General features: G+C 38.8%; 1 protein-coding gene across 1 annotated transcript; it reads left to right on the forward strand.

Annotated features, from left to right (window-relative positions):
* The first annotated feature begins 548 nt into the window (after positions 1-548).
* Positions 549-21110, forward strand: pld2 (phospholipase D2). The gene is given in 26 exon segments (XM_085175643.1): positions 549-781; positions 4779-4939; positions 5031-5158; positions 5953-5967; positions 6695-6837; positions 6986-7079; positions 7207-7272; positions 8051-8109; positions 8197-8442; positions 8547-8690; positions 8776-8859; positions 9006-9084; positions 9208-9318; positions 9436-9639; positions 9751-9856; positions 9988-10016; positions 10018-10108; positions 10554-10666; positions 13707-13811; positions 14161-14249; positions 15149-15262; positions 15776-15822; positions 16002-16136; positions 17946-18099; positions 18298-18415; positions 18531-21110. Coding segments are annotated over 26 exon segments (3006 nt in total). The 5' UTR covers positions 549-635; the 3' UTR covers positions 18756-21110.
* The last annotated feature ends 441 nt before the right edge of the window (positions 21111-21551 follow it).

Here is a 21551-nt window from a genome sequence, read left to right on the forward strand (position 1 = left end):
TCGAGCCCTGTGTACAGGAGCTGCATGCTAAAAGATCTTTTGTTAAAAGGGTTGGCGTAATAAGCAAATGCTTCAGCCAATACCTTTGATTAGCCTTGTCTCATGCTTTCTTGCTTTGTGGTAAATCTTTGTTCTGTCTTCACTGAGATATTTGAATGCTAATCAATAAACATATCAATTCAAAAAAAAAAATAAATAATAATATTTAATAAAGTGGAATAAAATGTGAGATTAAACCACATAGAAAGGTTTGACTGTTGTGTCACTGATAGACTGCTGTTTAAAAATCCAGTCAGACTTGTGGTTGAACGCCTCCATGTGGTGGAAAGTTGCACTAGGGATACTTAGTTAATAGCGCCACCTAACACCAATTTTTGGAGTTGTCTTTGATTTTTCCGAAAACATCAACCTGTCACATCACTGTTTAAACCAAGATTTTAAAAAAAGAAAAGAAAAAATCTAACTCAGAAGGTATTTACCAAACCTTTCACGCCTGTGTTTTTTAATATCAAGTCCTAGAAGTATGTTTGCTTTAGATACAGCAAGTCTAAAGTTCAGCTGTTACATTGTTACTGTTTTCTCTCAGCGTGTGCAACTTCAGGTACAGGCTAGGCATGTGTGCTGTCATCTAAAACATGTACCTGTTTCGAAAACCAGTCCGGAAAGCCTTTTTAGTCATTTCAATTATTTCTCCAACCTGTCAGGCGGGGCTGTGGCTGAGGAAGCTGGTTTATGGTTATCATGCAAACAACTCTCCAGATTTCGCTCACTTTGGGCGTGAGTCATCAACTCCTTTTTTAGGTACTAGCAATATGAAAATGCCATGCCTCTGTTCGTTTAATCTAATATGGTCTAATGCACGGTTTATCTTCGAAAATAGGAATGCAGATCAAACTAGAATGAAAGTTAAATCTGGTTGATTTTAGTTGATGCTCACGTAACATGTACTTCCGGTGTCCCACTTCAACGTTAAAGTTTGTACAGTTTTATATAGAATAAAAAACTGTACAAACTCATTGTTGGTTTGTCCTAAAAACGCGTTTTAGATGTAAATTTTGGTATCTCATCGGATAAAATAAAATATATATATAATCGGAAGTCTCCTGATACCTTACGTGATTCTCATGAAAATGGCATACGTGCCGCCTACTCCTTTCTCGTGTATCTGCATTCCTGCATATATGTTTCCTGACAAGTATGAAATCGGGACTTGTTGTGTTCGTGCTTGATAATTGTGGCAGTGCACACGTCAGTAACGTGAACTAAGTCCATGTATGCGCCTGCTATGTACACAGCCGCAGATACCGGAGGGGGAGGAAGTCATTGTTTGTTTTGTGTCATAATTCCGAACAGCACCGGGCTCTATTCCATATAAGAATAAAAAGGCACATAGTAGGATTTACCTAATAACAGTGGCAAAGCAGCAGAAACTATTTCCACGTTATCTTTTCCCTCACGCTGTCCCATCGGACAGCCAGTAATAATGTGGGTGGGACTAAAGCGTGCATCACCCACGGTTAAAACTGATGAACTCTTCTCTGATACTCCGGCTGGGCTACAATGAAACATTTTTGTTACTTTGAATGACTCTTTTAGCTCTTCGCCCTGTGTGTGAAGCCGCCGTGAGCCGATCCGTGGCTTGAACTTAGCTGACAGTAAGTATTTTTCAGGCCTATGTCGGACTTCTATTTCCATCCGCTGTGTTGGAAATAGACTGACGAGTGCGGATTGTCCAGCTGCAAACTCGCAGGTATCGATAAGGATTACGGCGATCCTATTAGTGCTGCGCTTAAATCTATGTTTTGTTCCCAACAGATGTCTTTATATGGGAAGTTTTTTTTAAACTACACCGAGTCTCTTTGTGGATTGTGGCTGTAGTAGGGAAACAGGGAAAGGGTGGAGACGCCAAAACTTAGCCTTCAGCTTTTCCAGCCTGGAGTCTTAAATAGACTTTGCTGCTTATAGATGCTTTGTCTTTGGCGAAAAAAATAAAAAGTGATTTTCGTTAGTGTAGATTAGGGTGTGTGCTTAAGAAAACTCCATCAGATGCAGTTATGTTTGTTTTATTTCTCTCTTTGTCTTTCTTTAAGACGTTTTTTTAAACACTGACTTTTTGCCCTAACGCTTTAAAAACGTGATCAGACGGACTATTCTTAGCCACAGCACAGTTTTGGGGGAAAATCTTGATGGTAAGCAAGTGTTGACTCAGCGCTGTTGTTTCAGTCATCAAGTTGATGACTAACAATTGTCTTCTGTCTCTTGGTGGCACGTTTTAGAGTCGGTCCGTAGATTTCCCATACAAATTCATTTTAAAGATCACGTATGCAAAACACAACTTCCCCTTAATCAAGGGAAGACCATTTTTTTAAATGGGTCAGCTGATGTTCAGGCTGAAGAGCTGATGAATGATGTTTACAAGAAAAAGAAAATATGATGGGTATGCAAACGGCTTAAAAAAAAGGTCAGGTCGCAGGTGAAGGATTGTCAGAGGTACACTGCTGCACCTGTACTCACACCCAGCTGTGATGTCAGATTGTACATCATCATTGCAGGGTGTGCCATCCTTATCTAGTTGAGGCCATAAGTGAAAACTGCATGGAATCAAGCTGCTATGTGAAGTGTGATTGTTTTGCTGATCGTCTCCTAACATTTCCCTTGTATCAGCCAGGTGTCATTGTTTGAGATAACCACTGGGAGTCAGCAAAGTCAGGAATCTCCTTATTTATCCCTTAATCCATAGATTTTCTTCCACTTATCCATTCAATTTCTGGAAGCTGGAGCCTATTTCAGCTGTCACAGGGCAAAGGCAGGGTGCAGGTAGACAGTCTGTCACAGGGCCAGCACAGAGAGACAGACAGCCATTCGTAAACAAATTCACACATAACCGCTGTAACTGCATGCCTTTGGGCTGCGGGATGCAGCTGGAGTACCCATGGAGAACATACAAACTACACACAGAAAGGCTCCAACTAGATGGTGGATTTGAACTCACCTTTCTCCCTTTTAATTATCCAAACAAACACGTAATATGTTTTGAATTCAACACAGCACTGCTATCAGTGTGTTTGATAGCATTTGTAATTGCTCCAGAGTCGGTACTGCTGAGATATTAAAAGTCATCCATTGCACCCCACACATACACACAAACAAAGCCACATTGTTCTTGACACATAGCGTGTGTGTTTAAAGGATTGCGATCATTGGACTCTTGCTAATAGCTTACCTCTCAGCCAGTCACAGCATTCCAATTTGATTAGTCTCATGTTTTTTAAAACACAGTGTGGGTATAGTGTAGTATTTACCATGAAAGTAACCTGAGCAAACAGTGTAGGCAAAGTTTAAATCAGACTTGCAAAATGCAGGGAAATCACGTTAAGTCAACACTTAACACTTCCGTGCTTCAAAATGTAAACAGATAACAGCAGCTAGTTGGGTTTGGTACTTAATGAGAAATATCTGTTTTGGTTTAGTTTTTATCATGTTTACCTCTGTACTGTGCGTCTTGCTTGCTTAGGGGCAAGTGTGAGCAAGTCTTTCTTACGAAAGTATAACACCTAAAAGTGTGTGGAAAAACTGCTGTCTGTGTTGGAATACACCAAAGATCTCACACGTGAGTGTCTTAAAAAGATCCAGCTCCATAAGTGGAAATAACCAAAAAAAGTGGCCTTAGCGTGGAGATTTTTTTTCCACAGCAATTAAAATGTCACTTGTGCTTTCTTGGGAAGCAAAGGTGGGGAAGATCCGTCCTAATGGGAATTAAATTCTAAACCAGATTGTTGTCAAGACAAAAAAGCTTATACGAATACAACATATACACAGTGGTGATCTATATTTAAAAAAAACATGGCTGTACAGATGACACATTTGGGACACTGTGCAAATGTGCAGATCTCTTCAACATCAGTGCTTTAGATTCATTACATCAGCAAAAAGTGGAAAGAAATCTTGGCCACAAAGTGCTGATTATTAAGTTCATCTGTCACATTTCCTTTTGTTTTCCCTCTTAGTCTCCTTATTAGTAGATGCTAGTTCACGCCCGACACAGTACTTGTGACGGGATCTTCAAGTATTATTCTTCCTGAACCTGTTTTTGCAACACATGATCCTGTGTAGCTTGTAGTGGAAGTGGAAAGTCACGTTTCTGCTAAAAAGAATTTTAGAATGCAGACGCAGATCATGCTTCTTTCTTTCTTACCCTTGTTTCAAACTCTCTCTCCTTAACAGAGACAGGCTCCCTCCCTCCTTTTTCTTAAGCCTCGTTTTCCAGGAAACATTCAGCTATTCTACATTTACCAACATGCAACACAAAGAGTTTCACACACCCTTTTTATTTACACCAGTAACCTTGTCCTAAACTTCTCATATGTTTTGACATAAATGACTTGCCTAGCAGGTCGCTGCTGACAAACAAGCAAGTGATATCTAAAACAGTCTGTTTTTACAGACGTGATAATGGGGGTTGTCCTTGAATTCCCCCTGTTGAGCAATCAAGATATGTCATCATTATTGAGCATTAGATTCACTTCAAGGTCATGATCACACTGACGGATTTTGCTAAGCATCAAACACTTAAACTGCATCTCTCTGTCTGTTTTAAAGCTGACATGTTTGTGGTTACAGGACTGTATTATTGCCTTTATTACTACTTTTCCTACAGAAAATACGAAGTCAGATACTCTTGCTTTAAAATCCGATTTTGCTATGATCTATATCACGAGAAAGGCCACAGTTTCACATGTCTTCGATCTCTGGACTGTTTTCTTTTGTCTTCTCACCAGGGCATTTGATCATTTGTACAACAGAGCTATGGCCAGTCCAGAGGACGTGATCGAGCCGTTGGCAGAGAGCGCAGCTGCCCAAAGCCTTAATAGACGACGCTTCTCACACGACTGCCACGATTTGACTAAAGACGAGCTAGATGGCCTCATGTCGCGCAGTGGTGAGAAACGACGAAAATGAATTTCGTTTAAGATAGAAGCTCCCCATTGAGAAACCGTTTTTCTTGATTGCTTCAATTTCTCAAATTGCAGAAGGACGTCCTTTCATCGTGGTGCATCATCTTTCCGAAATAGAAGATAAGGGTATACCTTATTTCATCCCTGATGTTCCTGTTAAATGCAGACTGGACAACACAGAGAAGCACACTACACGCTCAAGGGTACCTCCATAAACTTACGAAATACCCTTTACATTTTTTTCTTTTTGGGATACTAATGAATCTTTATAGAAAGCTCTTGATGGGCCCAAAGTGAAAAACACACACACTTATGCTTAATAAGTAACTCTTTACAACTGTGTAACAACAAACAATCCCAGTTTCGATTTTGACTCAGGACATGCTAGGGTTAAATTTGACTACTTTGCCATGATGATGTTAAGTCATAGTGAAGCGAAAGGAGCGATAAAATTACAAAAGAAACTTTATTGCTACTGAGCAGGCTGTTTCAGGTTTTACAGTGTGCTGTCACTTTGCCATAAAGGGATCAACATGGCCAGCAGCAGCGCTCAGTGGTGCTTAAATTATGCTCACTTGGTAGTACGGGCTAAAAGTGTGACAAGAAAATACCCCCCACACCATTACACACTACCACCAGCAGCCTGAACCATGGATACAAGGCACCAGAGACAACAACCATGCCACGTTCAATAGTCATTTAATCAATTTGTGGTGAATTTTATTATGACTGTTGTTGAATGAGTCCTAAAGATAATATTTTAGCGATCTGAAACCAACCATATGACCATGAAACAGTATTCACATTCATTTCTACATAGTCATTTATATTAAAAAGCAGAAGTTCATGGGTATCTTAACAAGTACTGATCTGTAGATGCACTTCATGTCCCTTTATTTGTTAGTTAACTCCTGAGGTTTATTTGGCTGGCTCAGTCAGTTTGCATATACTTTCCATATTCTGGTATCCACATTCTCTGATTTTCTTTCTCCCACAGTCCAGAATGGTGAATGTAAGTAGAATTAGAAACTTGTTTCTACGTGTTTTAATCCAATCCACATGCTAAATGTCTTGCCTGATATCCTCCGGAAACCCAAACTTTTTTTAAAATGCATTTTTAATCTTAGCTATTTGGATTAGCTGATTATAAAAACTGTCTGCATGTGGAAACAGTGGGTTTATTTTACAGCACAGTAAAGTATTTTCATTGGGAGAAATGTTTTGTTACTCATCTAAGTGACTTCTTCACTGTCCAGATGAACAGAATCAACTTTTTGGGGTCATTCTTTTTTATTTTTTACAAAGTGTAAAACACTTTATTGAGTAGAATGAAGTAAAATGTGTGTAAAAGCCTAAATGTAATTTCTCCCATATGAGGACATAGGGTCTTAGGAGGATATGAAACAAAAAAAACCCTTTACGCTACTTCCTGGTTCATCTTTGATCTGCAGCACTTACAAAATGGCAATTAAAAAGGACTTTGGGTGTCTTTAACTCTTATCTTCCAAGTAAGTGATTTAGAGATAAATTCATCTGTCTATTCAAATTGTGGTTTTCTTTCTTACTGGGAACTACGTTAAAGCTGTGGCTGGCAAAAACACAGTCCAGTTGCTATGAAAACAAGAGCTAATAAGAAAAATTCTATTTCATTCAAATCACTCAAATTTTTGCATTTGGTGGTTCCCCTTTTTCACCACCACACTTATGTTTTTGTATGATATCAATGATGTCCCGTCCAGGTTAGTGTTGGGACCCTGTATACACTGCATCTAACACATGGCCAGTTCCACTGGACTATAAAGAGGAAGTACAAGAACTTTCAGGAGGTGCATCGCGACCTTTACAAGCACAAGATGATGCTTCATTTACTGCCTATTGGAAGGTTGGTGTGCTGATCGATTTAACTGTGCAACTTGTCCTCTCTCTCTCTTAATGCAGTTTAAATCTGAGTGATTGTTTGTTTTTGAGCTTTTTTTTATGGCAGTTCTCTCAGCGCGGAATGTTTTTGAATATTCAAATTTTCCTCAAAGATTTGCAAAGGAGAGGCAGCAGCTGAGAAATATGTCGGAGGAAATGCCCAGCCTACATGGGACTGAGCGGGCCAGAAGAACCTCCAGCAAAGTGGTATATAAATCAGTCTTCCACACACTGAACATATTTTGAAGCATCACATAATTTTAAGTATTATGTGATGTATAATAATAAGTAGCAGCTGGTAAATAAATTGTAAATATGTGCTCTTCTAATGCAGAAATACCTTGAGGAGTACCTGAATTGTCTACTGGAGAACACATTCTGTAAAAATGATAGCAGCATGGTAAGCATGGGTGAATAATATATACACTACATTGCAAAAAAAAAGGCTGATTTTTCATACATTTTCAGTCCTTGTACCTGACAATTTTTAGAGAAATGTCTTTTTGTTTGTTAAGACACTTAACGCATACCTATTCATCATTCAAGTACAAAAGATGCACCTAACCCAAGGAATGAACCAGTGTTGTCTACACTTAACAGACAACTTAACAAAGAATCGGTTTTAAATTGTGTCAGGCAGCCTGTCATAAAAACACATAATTTAATCCACTTTCATAAAATGAATCTACCAAAAATGCAAAAGATAACATAGTCTTACAAGAATGAAATTATGTTTTTGCAACAACAAAATGATTCCCAAAAAGCTATTAGTCTAAAACTTGGCACGAACACAGAAAAATTCTTTCACATTTTGATTGACCATACAATACCCATCTAGAAAGCCTCTAATTGGCAACAGGTTTATGCCAATGCAGCAAAGGATACGTGGATAGAAAAACCCACAGTGGAACCCTCTCAGTCATGAGTTGGACAAAATATGACCAAATATTGACTTTGAAGCTTGTTAGAATTGTACATTATCTGATTTTCTTGATTTTTATACTGTACTCCCATGTATGTTTAGACATTTTTAAATAAATTGTTGCACCTATTTCTAATGTTTCTAGCAAAATACAAAGAAAAGGGAAGTGGCTCAAGACCTTTCATTGTACCGTCTTGACATACAAAGTAAATCTCAAGTAAAATGACTGCATTTTGAGTTCTATTTTGTTTTGCAGCTGGAGTTCCTCTCCATCAGTCCCCTCTCCTTTGTCTCTGATCTTGGACCCAAGGGCTTGTAAGCAAAACACTGAGCTCATGTATTTTAGTGGGTTGGGAGTGAATGGCAGGTGTTCATTGCATAATATGTCTGATCTTGACTCAGGGAGGGATATATCTTGAAGAGGTCAGGGGGTCACCGAATCCTAGGCCTGAACTGTATAGGCCATCATCAGATCTGCTTCCGCTGGTCACGCCGCTGGCTGGTGGTGAAAGACTCTTTCCTGTTGTACATGAAACGAGATAGTGGCAGCATCGACTTTGTGCTGCTGTTTGATCCAGAGTTCAAAACGAAAGTGGGTCGTGCTGACACAGGCACCAAATATGGAGTGTGCTTTGAGAACTTTAATCGGTAGGTCAGCTTTATCTTTGTGTACTGTATGTACTGAGTTTTGCGTGTTTTTGCTGTGTTTGTGATGCACACATTGCCTTTGTGCTTTTAATCCTTTTAATCAGGAATTTGATTATCAAGTGCAATGGCTATAGGCAAAGTCAATGGTGGAATTCTGAAATCAAGCGTCTGGCAGAAACATGTGACTTTCTCAAAACGCACCGCTTCGAAGGATTCGCTCCACCGCGAGAGAACACGCTCACTAAATGGTCAGTTATGTAGTCTGGCTCATATTTGTAATAATTCCAATAATCTTTTAGGATTTGTCCTCAATTTACCTTTCATTATTTGAAGGTATGTGAATGGAAGTGGTTACTTCGCCGACCTGGCTGATGCTCTCGAACAAGCCAAGGAGGAGATTTTCATCACAGATTGGTGGTAGGTGTCAAAAATGTCTGGATTTGCTGATCGAAATCTTTATGTTACTATAATTTTTCAATATTTTAGTTAAACCTGGAAACGTATTCCCTGTGTGTGTGTGTGTGTGTGTTTTGTTTTTGTTTGTTTTTTTGCTTTTTTCACAGGCTCAGTCCTGAAGTCTTCCTAAAGAGACCAGCAACTAACAACTACTGGCGGCTCGATGAGATCCTCAAACGCAAAGCAGTAGGGAGTCTCTCTGTCTTGTTTTTGTTGCCATCTTGTTTTTTTTCTTCTTTTTCAAAATGTATATAATTTGTTGTTTGTTTGTTTTTAATAACATTACTTTAAATGAACCTGTTTCTGCAGGAAATGGGAGTCAAAGTGTGTGTACTGCTGTACAAAGAGGTGGAGATGGCACTTGGCATCAATAGTGAGCACAGCAAGAGGACTCTAATGAATATGCACCCAAACATCAAGGTCTTTCACTTCTCTGCACAATGTCTTGTAGAGTTGTAGGAGAGGAGGGACACAAATAACTGTCAAAAGAGCCCTGAATGTACATTTTAACACCAGTTTTACCCACTGATCCGTCAGGTGATGCGGCATCCTGACCACATGTCTTCTGTGGTGTTTCTGTGGGCTCACCATGAGAAGATGGTGGCCATTGACCAAACAGTAGCCTTTGTAGGGGGGCTTGACCTGGCTTTTGGGAGATGGGATGACAGCCAGCATCACCTAACTGACCTTGGTTGGACAGAGACGACCGACGGGGTAACTGAAGGCGAAATGAGGAACGATGTAGATGTAAGAATGTACTGTGAACCGTACAGACTGTAATGGATGACTCTGTTATCCAGGGCAATGGTATGGCTGGTGGCTCTGAAACATCTGAGCCAGATAAGCAAGGAGAGCAGGACCCACGTGATTTGACTGGTAACAGTAAAACTGTGGCTTGGCAAAGATTACAATAACTTTATCAAGAGAGACTGGGTCCAGCTGGATAGACCATTTGAAGGTACTCTATCTAAATTTCTTTCAGCAGCTCATGCACACACATACACTGACAATGCCTGAACAGAGAGAATAAAGACTTGTTTTGGGTTTTTTTTTTTTTTGCTTCCTTTCCCCCCTCTTTTATCTTGTCAGATAACATTGATCGTACTACAGTTCCTCGCAATGCCGTGGCGTGACCTGTCTGCAGCTTTTCATGGCAAAGCTGCCAGAGATGTAGCCCGCCACTTCATCCAGCGCTGGAATTTTACCTAAGGTCAGACACAAAGAAAGCTGTGTTAAACAGCAATAGTTTTAACATTGATCTTTTATATATCTATATGTTTATTGTAAACATCACTTTTTGTCTTACAAATGAGTCTATAGGTGTACAAGCTACAGGTTGGTGTTTAACATTATACTATATAAAATATCCAAGTTGTGAAACTGAAACATTGGATTGAAAATAGGCGATCTTTACTAAAACAGAGCTTAAAATAATACAGACTCCTGTATTATGATATGAACCTTGTATCCTTTTGGTGTTTATGTTATCCTGTGTGGTAATATGACTCATACAGTAAGTGCTAAAAAAACCCATCCCCAACCCTCATGTTTCCATTAGAAGTATTGCTTAAAAACCTTTAAGCAATGCTTTGGAAACATGAGTAACAGGAAAGTGACAAATCTGAAATTGATTCATTCTTTCTGTCCCTCTTCAGATCTTCAAATCAAGTACAAAGACGACTTCTACCCTTACCTTCTTCCCAAGTCTCATTCCACTGCTGACTCTCTGCCATTCACTGTGCCTGGGTCCAAGAAAGCCAAAGTGCAGGTGTGTATATTCACACACAGACTCAAGATGACGTCAACATCTGTGTAAATATACAATTTTTAAAGTTCTAGTCTTTTTGCTCTCAGAGCAAAAAGACTAGCACATAGGCCCACAGTAGCACATAGGCCCACATATGTGCTACTGTGGTCAGGGTATATTTTAGGTGCTTTAAGATTAAACAGTTCCGGGAATTCCCTGTGGGTAACTACCCACTTCCATGGCCCTCTGAGACCTATATTTTTTTCCAATTTGCTTAAATCACCAGTAGTAAACGCTAATGTGATGCGTTTAGCCAGGCTGGTAGTTTGCAGAGCTACAACAACAGCAACATGCTGGGGGACTCTGTATCTGGAGCTGTTTGCTTGTTGTGTGTTCCAGGTTGCTGACAACAGCACAGATGTGCAAATTCATATTATGCAAATTAAATGGTGAATTTTGTGGGCTTTAAAGTAAAACAACATATCACTGCAACTGACCATTTTCTTTATATGCTGTCAATTATACAAGGAGCAAGTAATCTTAAACAGGTTAGTGGCTCTAACTCTTTCACTGTGCCTCCCACAGCTGCTGATTATAGTCTCCAAAAGCATGAATAAATCAATCAATCATTAGTGCCCCTCATATTCTCATCTATTGCCAAGGATAGCACGCAGGAAAACATACTGGAACCACTTTGGTTGTTGTGGTCCTTTAACTTTGTTCTAATCCAAATTTAATTGATTATAATCACTTAATAAAGCCTAGACTTTTCAATTTGAGAGGAATGTGTTGTTTACACGGGCAGTGTTAAAATCCTTCTTTAATGACTCTGCTTATGTTTACATAGGTTTTTCAGATCTTCCTGCAGTCCAAAGAGCACCTTTTAGCCTTTTCATACATTGACGTCAAAACACTGACAGGTTAAGATGTGAGCCTTTGTGCATATGATGTGACATTAGCATGCTAGATACATTATATAATAATTTAATATTATATTATTATATAATAGTTTTATTCACCACTGCTTACATATTTGCTGCAGAACTGTAGCTGGTTGTAAAACTATCCACAGTTCTGTTTCAGCAATTCAGTCATGTGCAAAAGAAAGTGTAACCCCTTTCATTTCTAATGTTTTATGTAACAAGAGAAACCTCATCATTGCACAGTTATTAAATGCAATCTCAGATGAACTTCAAAACATGACTTATTACCCTGTCGTTATTTAGTGAACAAAAATGAAGCCAAAATGAAAAGCAGTGTGTGAAAAACTAAGTACAATCTTACTGCTTCCACAGGAATTACGAGGGTAAGTAGCAGCCAGGTGCTGCTAATCAAATGCACTTCATTAACTAATCATCAGTAAGTGTGAGCATCTCCAGTAGAGAAGCAAGTTGTTGCTGCCCATCAATCTGGGAAGGTTTTTAAGGTCATTTCCTTACAATCTGAAGTCCATGTTTGTACAGTGACAAAGATTATTTACAAGTGGAAAATATTAAAGATAACCACCAATCCTCCCAGGAGTGGATGTCCCAGCAAATTCCCTCCAGTGTCCGAGTGTGCAGACTCTACAGGCCTCTGTTAGCATGTTAAATGTTCAAGTTCTTCACAGTACAAGAAAAAAGACTGAACAAATAAAGCTTGTTTCTCTAAAAAGGCAGGTACATGGCAGCACAACTTAGATTTGCAAAGTTTCACTGTCAATTGGACAGACAAAACCAAAGTGAAGGTGTCTGGCTGCAATCCACAGCAACACATTTAGCATAAATTCTGTCTGATATGTAAAACCTTAGAACTAAAAGAGTCTGTACTTTCATTTGCACAGGACTGTAGGCTTCACGCTAGAGCTTGATAGAAACTGGGTTCTCCTGCACAGAAGGTCAACCTTGGATACGGGAAAACACAAAGACTTTGCCTCTAGCTGCCAGTGCTCATATGAAAGACTTTCTGTGTCACACAGCTCCAAGCTATAATGACATGGTGTAAAGAGAACTTTCAACATCACTGTTAAGACGGAGAAGAATTGAAAACATGTAGAGTGCACATTAATGAAACGTTGCTGTTGGTCATATGTATACTGTATTCTTATTGAATAATTATTTAAGACCTTAATTGCTGTAAACAAGCCAAGAATGAAAGACCTCTACTGACTTTTACATGAATTTATTCTTTTGTGCTGCCAGGTGAGATCTTACAGGAAATCAGATGGGTATTTCTGTGCTACAACAAAGAGACACTGTTCTAGTGTTGGAAATGCAGCTATTCAGTATTTGCTGGGGTTTTTTTTGTTTTTTTTTGTGCTATGGCAGATGGTGGAACAAAAGTAAAGCCTGTAGAACAAAACTACTTCCAACATATTTATCCTGTTTAGTAAAGCCAGAGAAAACAAATGCAATGCCAAGGACAGAGTGGGATTACAAGTGGCAGCATCTCACTTGCAACAGGCTTCATAGGATCTATGGTCCAGAGAGACACCAGCATAAGCAGCACAACTAGCAGATATCCCCTTAACAGAATAATAGAATAATAATATATTGCTAAAGATGGTGCGTTAGCAACTTTGTGAAGATGCTGGTTTTGTTAGAATAATTCAAAAACAAGATGACAATATGTTAGAACTGTATTTAATCAGTATTTTTAGCCAGTGTTACATGCTGCAGTTAAAACCGCTCATTCAGTGAGTGTCCAGTAACAGATACTTCTATTGTGGATGGTGGCCTGTAACCATAACCCTTGCTCCCCATTATGTTGTAGCTTTTCTATCAGGTTCTGTAGCTGCTTTATTCAGGTTTCAGGGTCATTGCCTCAGATTACACAATCTGTCTTCAAACTTTAAGAGGTGCGCTCCCTTTTTGTGCATCTGCTCCATTTCTTCAGTTAAGTATCCTATTAAAATTCATAGAAATGGGCGAATTTACATGCGCAAGGTAATATGATATGTAAGTGTGATTGCAATGGTAATATCCACAGTAATAGTAAAATGACACCACTGAAAAGAGATAAAAATATATGCATGATTTATAAGTATATCCAGTGCTAAGTTGAATTTTTGGGGTTTTCTCAGGTGCTGCGCTCTGCTGATCGTTGGTCAACTGGAACCTGTGAGAGCTCAATCCATAACGCCTACATCGACACCATCAACAAGAGTGAACACTACATCTACATCGAGGTAATTAAGATTAACATTGTAGCACTTTACAGATAAATGTACATCTTTAAGCGGGCAGTGTGTCATCCTGTCTAAACCATATTAAGGCTCGCTGTGCCTTAATATGGTTTAGACAGCAGTGATACAGTCAGGGCTCCCATTAGGACAAAATTGTCACCGTAATCGCAAATATGTTGCCCAAGAATAGGCTCTGATTTGGAAAAAACAAATCTGTTTACCAGCATGCCTACTGTAATGACTTTTCCTGAATCTGAGTATATCCAAAGCCCACTTCCTTCATTGCCAGCTACCTGCTAGCTTTGGCCCTCACCTCATACTGAGCCACCATCTGCCTTGCCTCTGCCCTTAGAACCAGTTCTTCATCAGCTGTTCCGACCAGAAGACTGTCCATAATGGCATTGGTGATGCAATCGTGAATCGAATTCTGCGTGCCTACAGGTATGATTTGAGTGTGTTAGTTTTCTAATATTTGTCTATTGTCTTTTGGAGGGGCTGTGTACAAAATGCATTCATTAAATATGTTTTGTACCAGATTTAGCTACTAGCTAATTTCCATCTTCAGTCCCTGGGCAGTTTAAGAAGCAGAAGTAGCTGAATTCTGTCAGCTCAGACACACATACAACAGGTTACAAGTGTTTTCTTACTTGTTGGCCAGCAGCATCCCATGAAGAGCAGTGGCCATCTTCAGCTAAAATGCTCATTTTTAACTTGTAACATGTGTGACAGCGGCTGTCAATCATTAGTGTACGCCCTGCCCATGCCCCCGCCCCCTTTACGCACGCCCACAACACAAAATCAGGGTCAAAAAATTTGACAAATGAAAGAAATTGGGGAAAAAAAGGCCCGAAACTGAAAAAAATTAATTTGACACAGAAATAAAATTTGAAGCTGAAAAAAAATTAAACTGTAAAAAAAAAAGTCATTTCCATGAAAAAAAATAATTTATTGTAATTATTTTTATATCAAAAGAATTTCAATTTCAAATCACCTTTTTGAAATGAGTAAAACTTGACCATGTATTTAGCTCCATACTTTGTAATTCAGCAGAAACTCCGCCTCAGGTCCTTCCATGCCATCAGATTTATCTTGTGGTTTTTTTCCATATTGCATTGAAATGTTTAGAAAATCTGTGGCTTTAAAGCAGCAGTTTGTGAAAGAAGTTAAGACAAGACATGTAAGAACAAATGCAAATATCACTGAGCTGGTAAACTGGGGGTAGACATTTGAAACAAAATGTTTAGTTCAAAGAAATAACAAAACCAAATCGAAGTATATATTAGACCTCATCTTTTATGTGCAGAGTACAATGTACAGTGTTGATGTTGTGTTTTTTTCAGAGAAAATAAGAAGTACAGGGTGTATGTGGTGGTGCCTCTGCTTCCTGGATTTGAAGGAGACATCAGTACAGGAGGTGGAAATGCCATTCAAGCTATTCTGCACTTCACTTACAGGTGAGAGCCTTTTCCGCCCATTAGCACTCTGCACTCAGCCCACACATCAGCAAGCACTACAACTTATGAAAGCCACAGTAAAAACAAGACTTCTCAGTTTCGTCTGGTTTAAAGACATATTTCTGATCGAGCAGAAATGTCACTGATAGAAAATGCATAAGACATGTCAATAAAACTGGTAATGGAAAGTTGGGGTAGCTACCATGCATGTAAGGTTTCTATCAATCAACTGGTCCAACTGGAATAGAGCATATCGAGTCATATTACATATTACATTGAGTGATGTTGCTTAATCAGCTTTGTCAGCATGTTGTTATTGCCAGAATGCAGCATGGCCATGTTATGGTTTCACTATCATCCATCACATTTCCAAATCTGCCTTTGATGTTATGCCCAGAAGTGTACTCTCTGTATATGCTCTAGATATTTTTGGTTTATTTTGTGAGATTCCTAAATTATTTCCCCTTATGCTGGCTGGCTTTCTTAATGTAAGGTTTTATTCTGTCATCCTAGGACCATGTGCCGAGGGGAGTTCTCCATCCTGTCGAGACTAAGCGAATGTAAGTTTTTTTGTCACTTATTTGCTTTGTTAGACCTCGGAAATCAGCCTGACATCAGCCTTTGCTGCCTCGCTAACATGCATCTTTCCTTCCCCTTGAGTTGTTCCTTTAAATTGACTCTACTGGTCTTCATTTCACATCATCTCATGTAAATAATGTGATTCTGCTCTGGCCTGCAGTGAAGGATCAGTGGACAGAGTACATCACACTGTGCGGATTGAGGACGCATGCCCAGCTCTCCGAGTCACCTGTCACAGAACTCATCTATGTTCACAGCAAGACCCTCATTGCTGATGACCGCTGCTATATCATTGGTGAGTCACCGCTGGGCATTCAAAGATGGATTATAACTCTGACCTTGAGTCATCACAGAGGTTCATGACAAAATGATGATGACAGAATGCTGCCTGCACCTGATATGATTTTTTAATGTGTTTTTGGCTTTCAGTGTAACAATAAAACTGAATCAATACATTTTATATGTAGTTTAGTAGCACCTATAACTGTAGAATACGGATATCAACGAATACAGTCATTTATATATAAAAAGATTTTTTTAAAAAATAGGGCGACTTAAAAAATGGATGAGACCATTGTATGGTGCAATGACTTTTGAATTCTTTTTTTCTTTCTTTCTTTCATTGTTTAGCCTTACACTCTTTAAGATTTTAGGCTTACTCCATATGAATATGCAGATTCACATGCAAGTCTTTGTGGGAAGAACAGAGGGATTGCATTTGCTTAAACGTGCTCTGGAACCCACTAGCTATTGATGACAGTTAGCTTTGGATTACCTTTTAAAAAGATTTATCTGAATTCTTAAAGGTACAGTGAAGTTGTTTTTTTGAGTTTGTTGAACAGAAAAACAGAATATTGTACTCAACAACATACTTATAAATATTGATTAGTGTGTAAGTACGTTTTCCAACAAACTGATGCGTTCTCATAAACGTAATCCATTAAAAATACATAGAAGCGGGCACTAATCTATGGAAGTTAACCATGTTACCCCACCCTCTTGAATACAGTGGCTCAGATGAACATCGCCATCCCGTGTAATCATGTTTTATGTATGTGGGTAGAGACAGCTACATACACAGTACGCCAAAGGTGGAGGAGAAGTGAACTCATAGGTGTGGAGACAAATGTAATTTATGTCTGCACCTTTAGACTCAAGAAGGTATGAAGGGTCATACGTTTGTTTTATCTCCTGAACTGAAGTCGGTGCTCTAACAAAAAAACATGCTTAAACAATCGTATTTAATGTCGATACTGCTGCAGTTACTTACTGTCAGCAGATCAGACATGTGATCCTGCAATATCTGGAGAGCTGACAATAAGCCAACTAAATGGCAACAACAGCTGGTTATGCTAACATTGTGCTAGCTAATGTTAGGCTCGGATGTCCTAAAGATCACTCTGATAAAGAGTCTGAATACATTTTCACACTGTATGAAAATATCAGAGGTCAAAAATGTTAGAACCACTTCAAAGAAAGTTTCACTAACAGAGGCTAACAGAGGCTAACCGCGGAAAAAAAAAATTCAGGATGTTGTCAACTAATCACCTCCGAATCTCTGTCATTAGACAGATTTGAGCTTTGGAGACTCATGCTGACATATTGAACTCCATTTCACAAAATTTTACAGCCTCCTCCAGAGTAAATAGATGTGAATGCATTGGAGATTAATCTGCTAAACATTCACAAATACAGCCAGCACTAAAATTTTTAAATATAGAACGTTTAAAGCATACATTTTTATTTGATATTTCTCACTATATTCTGCACACCTTAGAGGTTGTCGGCTATAGGTCCTATGTATTTTTTTTTTTTTTTGCACTTAATACACGAAGAAAGATAAGCAAAATGTTCTAAACAGTCCATGCACGTATTACATAAAACAGAACTAGAGAAAAAAAAGCAGCACTCATTTTAAATATAGCTAAAACCTTTGCTATATATATATATATATATATATATATATATATATATATATATATATATATATATATATATATATTTTTTTTTTTTTATTTTTTTATTTATTTATTTATTTTTTTACATGAATCATTCTTCTGAATGGACACACTGTAAATGCTTGTACTGTCTGTTTTTGCTCCAGGATCAGCCAACATTAATGATCGTAGCATGATGGGCTCCCGAGACAGTGAGTTGGCAGTATTTGTGGAAGATGAAGAGAGGGTCCCATCCATCATGGGAGGGGAGGAATACCAGGCAGGACCACTGACACTCGCTCTACGCAAAGAGTGCTTCAGGTCAGGGCAAAAGCCTCTTGATGACTTATTAGCAACAATACAAATGTGAGAGTGAGACCTCTAAGTATATGGGCTTCTTTTTACACACAGACAAGCAAAATATTTGATCCTGCATGGGAAACCTGTGCAGTTTTGTCATTACTTAACCATATTTTTTCTGTTATTTGAATATTTTTGCCCTTTTCTTTGCTGTACCAGGGTTCTTGTTGGAGCTGCTTCAGACCCCAGTATAAATATTGACGATCCAATCAGTGATGAGTTCTTCTTCTTGGTTTGGAATGACACTGCTAAAATGAATGTTAACATTTATGACAAGGTGTGAATTGACCCAAAACCTTTTTATATATATATATCTAATTGTATCAATATGTATTTTCACTTCTCTCACCGCTCTTTGTTCTTCTGGGCTCTGTGGCCCTACTGTATCACAGGTGTTCAAGTGCCAGCCCTGCAACAGTGTCCATAGCATGCAAGCCCTGAGGGACTATTTAAATGTGGCTCGTCTCTGTGACACAGACCCCGAGCAGGCCAAAGAGGAACTAAAGGCCATCCGAGGAGTGCTGGTCCATTTCCCCTTAAAGTTCCTGTGTGAGGAAAACTTGCTGCCTCCACGGAACACTAAAGAAGGCATGGCTCCTGTAGGGCTGTGGACATAAGCAGCAGCTCAGCCATGTTCAGACCACTACACGACAATGCAACAGCTGCTGTACTGCAACCATCTTTCCTGTAGTCAGCACAGTAAACAAAAGGAGTTACAGCACCAGCACTTGAATGGTGAGAGGCGGAGAGAGGTGTTACCCTTACCAAATTTATTAATGATCCACTTATGATTACTTTGTCTTTTTGATTGACAATGGGCTAATGTGACTGATGTTAGCTACTGACATGCAAATTTTACGATGTCCTGTCTATATTAGGTTGTGCTGACCAATTTGTTTGTGATGTCTGCTTTATAATAGCTTCAGTGTGATCTGATCTGCATGTCTGGCGGCGGTGCAGAGCACAGATATATGAATGTATGAGTCAGGAGAGGATTGCAAGGTTGTATTAGAAATCAAGCATCTCACATGATCTGGGAACATAGTGTACATTTATTGGTGCACGATTTTTGGGTGGGTGGGTGACTCTCTCTCTCTCTGTCTCTTTTCTCTCACTCTCTCCCTCTGAGGCTTCACCTCTCACTGCAGTGCCAGAAAATCTGTCAGAACATTTGTGGTTGTTATGGTGACGGATATAAAGAGATGACTGGATTGTAGCTGAAATAAAGACTGGATAGGGCAGAATAGGGAGAGTGCTGATAAGAGGTACAACTTACTAAATCAGGATGGTGCACTGGGAAAAAGGAAGCTAATATTCTGCTAGGGCTGCTGACCATTTCTGGATATATGATCAGGTGGGGAAACTGTGAGAGCGGAAAGAAAATCAGAACAAGATAATTAAAGGGTGTTAGGTTGATTTCCTGCTAATTGTTGCATTTTTTTAAGTCTCCATGACACCCTAGTGATTTTTTTTTTCCCACCATACTGTCGACAGTCCAGAACAGAACATTCCACTGCCCACTTGAGACCACTGAATATCTCAGCTATTTTTATGTTGGGTCCAGCATCTTTCATGTGTACCGTATGTTACATTTGCTCACAGACATAGCCGTTTGTTTAGGTCCACTATTTTTAGCCATAACGCTGACTTGAGTTATGACGTGATGTCATTTTCACGTTCTCAGTGATTGCCATTTTGGGGCATCACGGGGCTGTTTTTTTGAAATGTCATTCCCTTGAGCTGTGACCAAGCCGTGACTGCTGTTGGAAAGTCTTTAAATGTCTTCTACTGGATACATTTGTAGCATTGCTGGTGAAAATAGACAGGAAACCTTCCCTCTTTTGTGTCATTGCATTGACTGAGATATCATGTAATAATACAGCGGGTAAGGTACAGTATGTGCCTTAGAAAAACAAGAATTGGATTCTAAGGGTTGATGGAAAACCAAAGCAAGGGGAATGTACATTTTTCTGCAACTTTAGATTGTGCATTTGGCAAAACTGTAACTCATTTTTTCAATATCTGAAGCACTGGGCCAAGTTTTATTACATGCACTTTCATCACAAGTTTTTTTACAGCAACAAACAGCAGAAGGGGAGATAAAGGCCAGTCTGTAAAACTTGTGAATGAGACTCTGTTTTATATTCCTAGCCTTGTGCTTGTGTTATGACTACTGTGCATGCGTGTGTGTGTTCTGGAGGGGGGTTGAGCCCTTGCACATGTTTCTTTTAAAGAGACCAGATAAAAGATGACCTAGAACAATGCAATGACAACAAATCATAGTTAAGTGAATAAACCAGACTGTTGTATAAGCTTCTGACACACACTACTGAGGGTGAAAAACATTACCTTGGCAGTTCATTGCAAAGCTGTCTGCGAATGGGACAGGTGCCCCATGCGACCAAGTCTACATGAAGTGTCTCTCAGGATTGTTGTTCAGTTAAAGCATCTGTGTTTAGAAATATGGATGCTTATCTATGTAAGATATTAAAAGACACTATAAGCCCTTCCATATATATATTTTCTACCCTCTTTCTTGCAGCCCAAAGTGGTTGTCTTAACTGGTGTTCCTTTTAAGTTCTGCAGAAATTTCTGCGAAAAGTGACCTTATACGGTTTCTCTCATGAATTTTATTTTTAATAGACCAATAATCAGCATTCCCAAACCACTTTTATGAATTTATTACTCATTGAAATGTGTTTGTATTCACTGAGAGTCACTGTGTGAAACCTTGTCTCTGTAGATCAATGTCATTACCTTATAATTACCGATGTATAGGGTTACTAACACTCAGGGGTAGAGAGCAATGACCAATATTCTTAGTCTTGTTAGTGCAATTATGAGCAACTTGTATTTCATTCTTTTTTTTTTAACATGAACTTGTTTTTTATATCCGAATATCTACTCTGTTTGAAAAATTTACTTTTTTCAGCCTTCTCTTGTATTACTTTTGTAAACGTTAGTGCTTTTTTTTTTTTAAAAGAAAAGACTGCATTCAAACTGGATTTAATATATTAAAAAAAATAAAATTTTCAAATGTGTATCAGCATGCATTTCTATACTGTATGAAATCTTAACGCAACTAAAATGACTGTCTAGACGTGGTCTAATCACATGGCAAGAGAAACAGAAAAGGGGAAATGTTAATTGTTTATATCTAAACTACTTTTGTCACCATGGAAGCAATATCCTTTGTTAGCTGGATATCCTTTAAGCCAAACGTTACTCTAAGAGAGAGCATGTGCTTTACACAGGAAACTGGTATTCGTGGCATGAAAGCTTAATGTTCACTAAATGACTAATGCATTGTTCAGGTTATTGCCATACAGTCTTTTTTTTTTCTTTTAATAACAGTCAGGTGCTTATCTGGAAAAGCTTTGGAACTGATTCATGCAGCATTGACAAGCACTATA

The sequence above is a fragment of the Neolamprologus multifasciatus genome, chromosome 10 (genome assembly GCF_963576455.1).
Source record: "Neolamprologus multifasciatus chromosome 10, fNeoMul1.2, whole genome shotgun sequence".
In the NCBI taxonomy this organism is placed as follows: Eukaryota; Metazoa; Chordata; class Actinopteri; order Cichliformes; family Cichlidae; genus Neolamprologus; species Neolamprologus multifasciatus.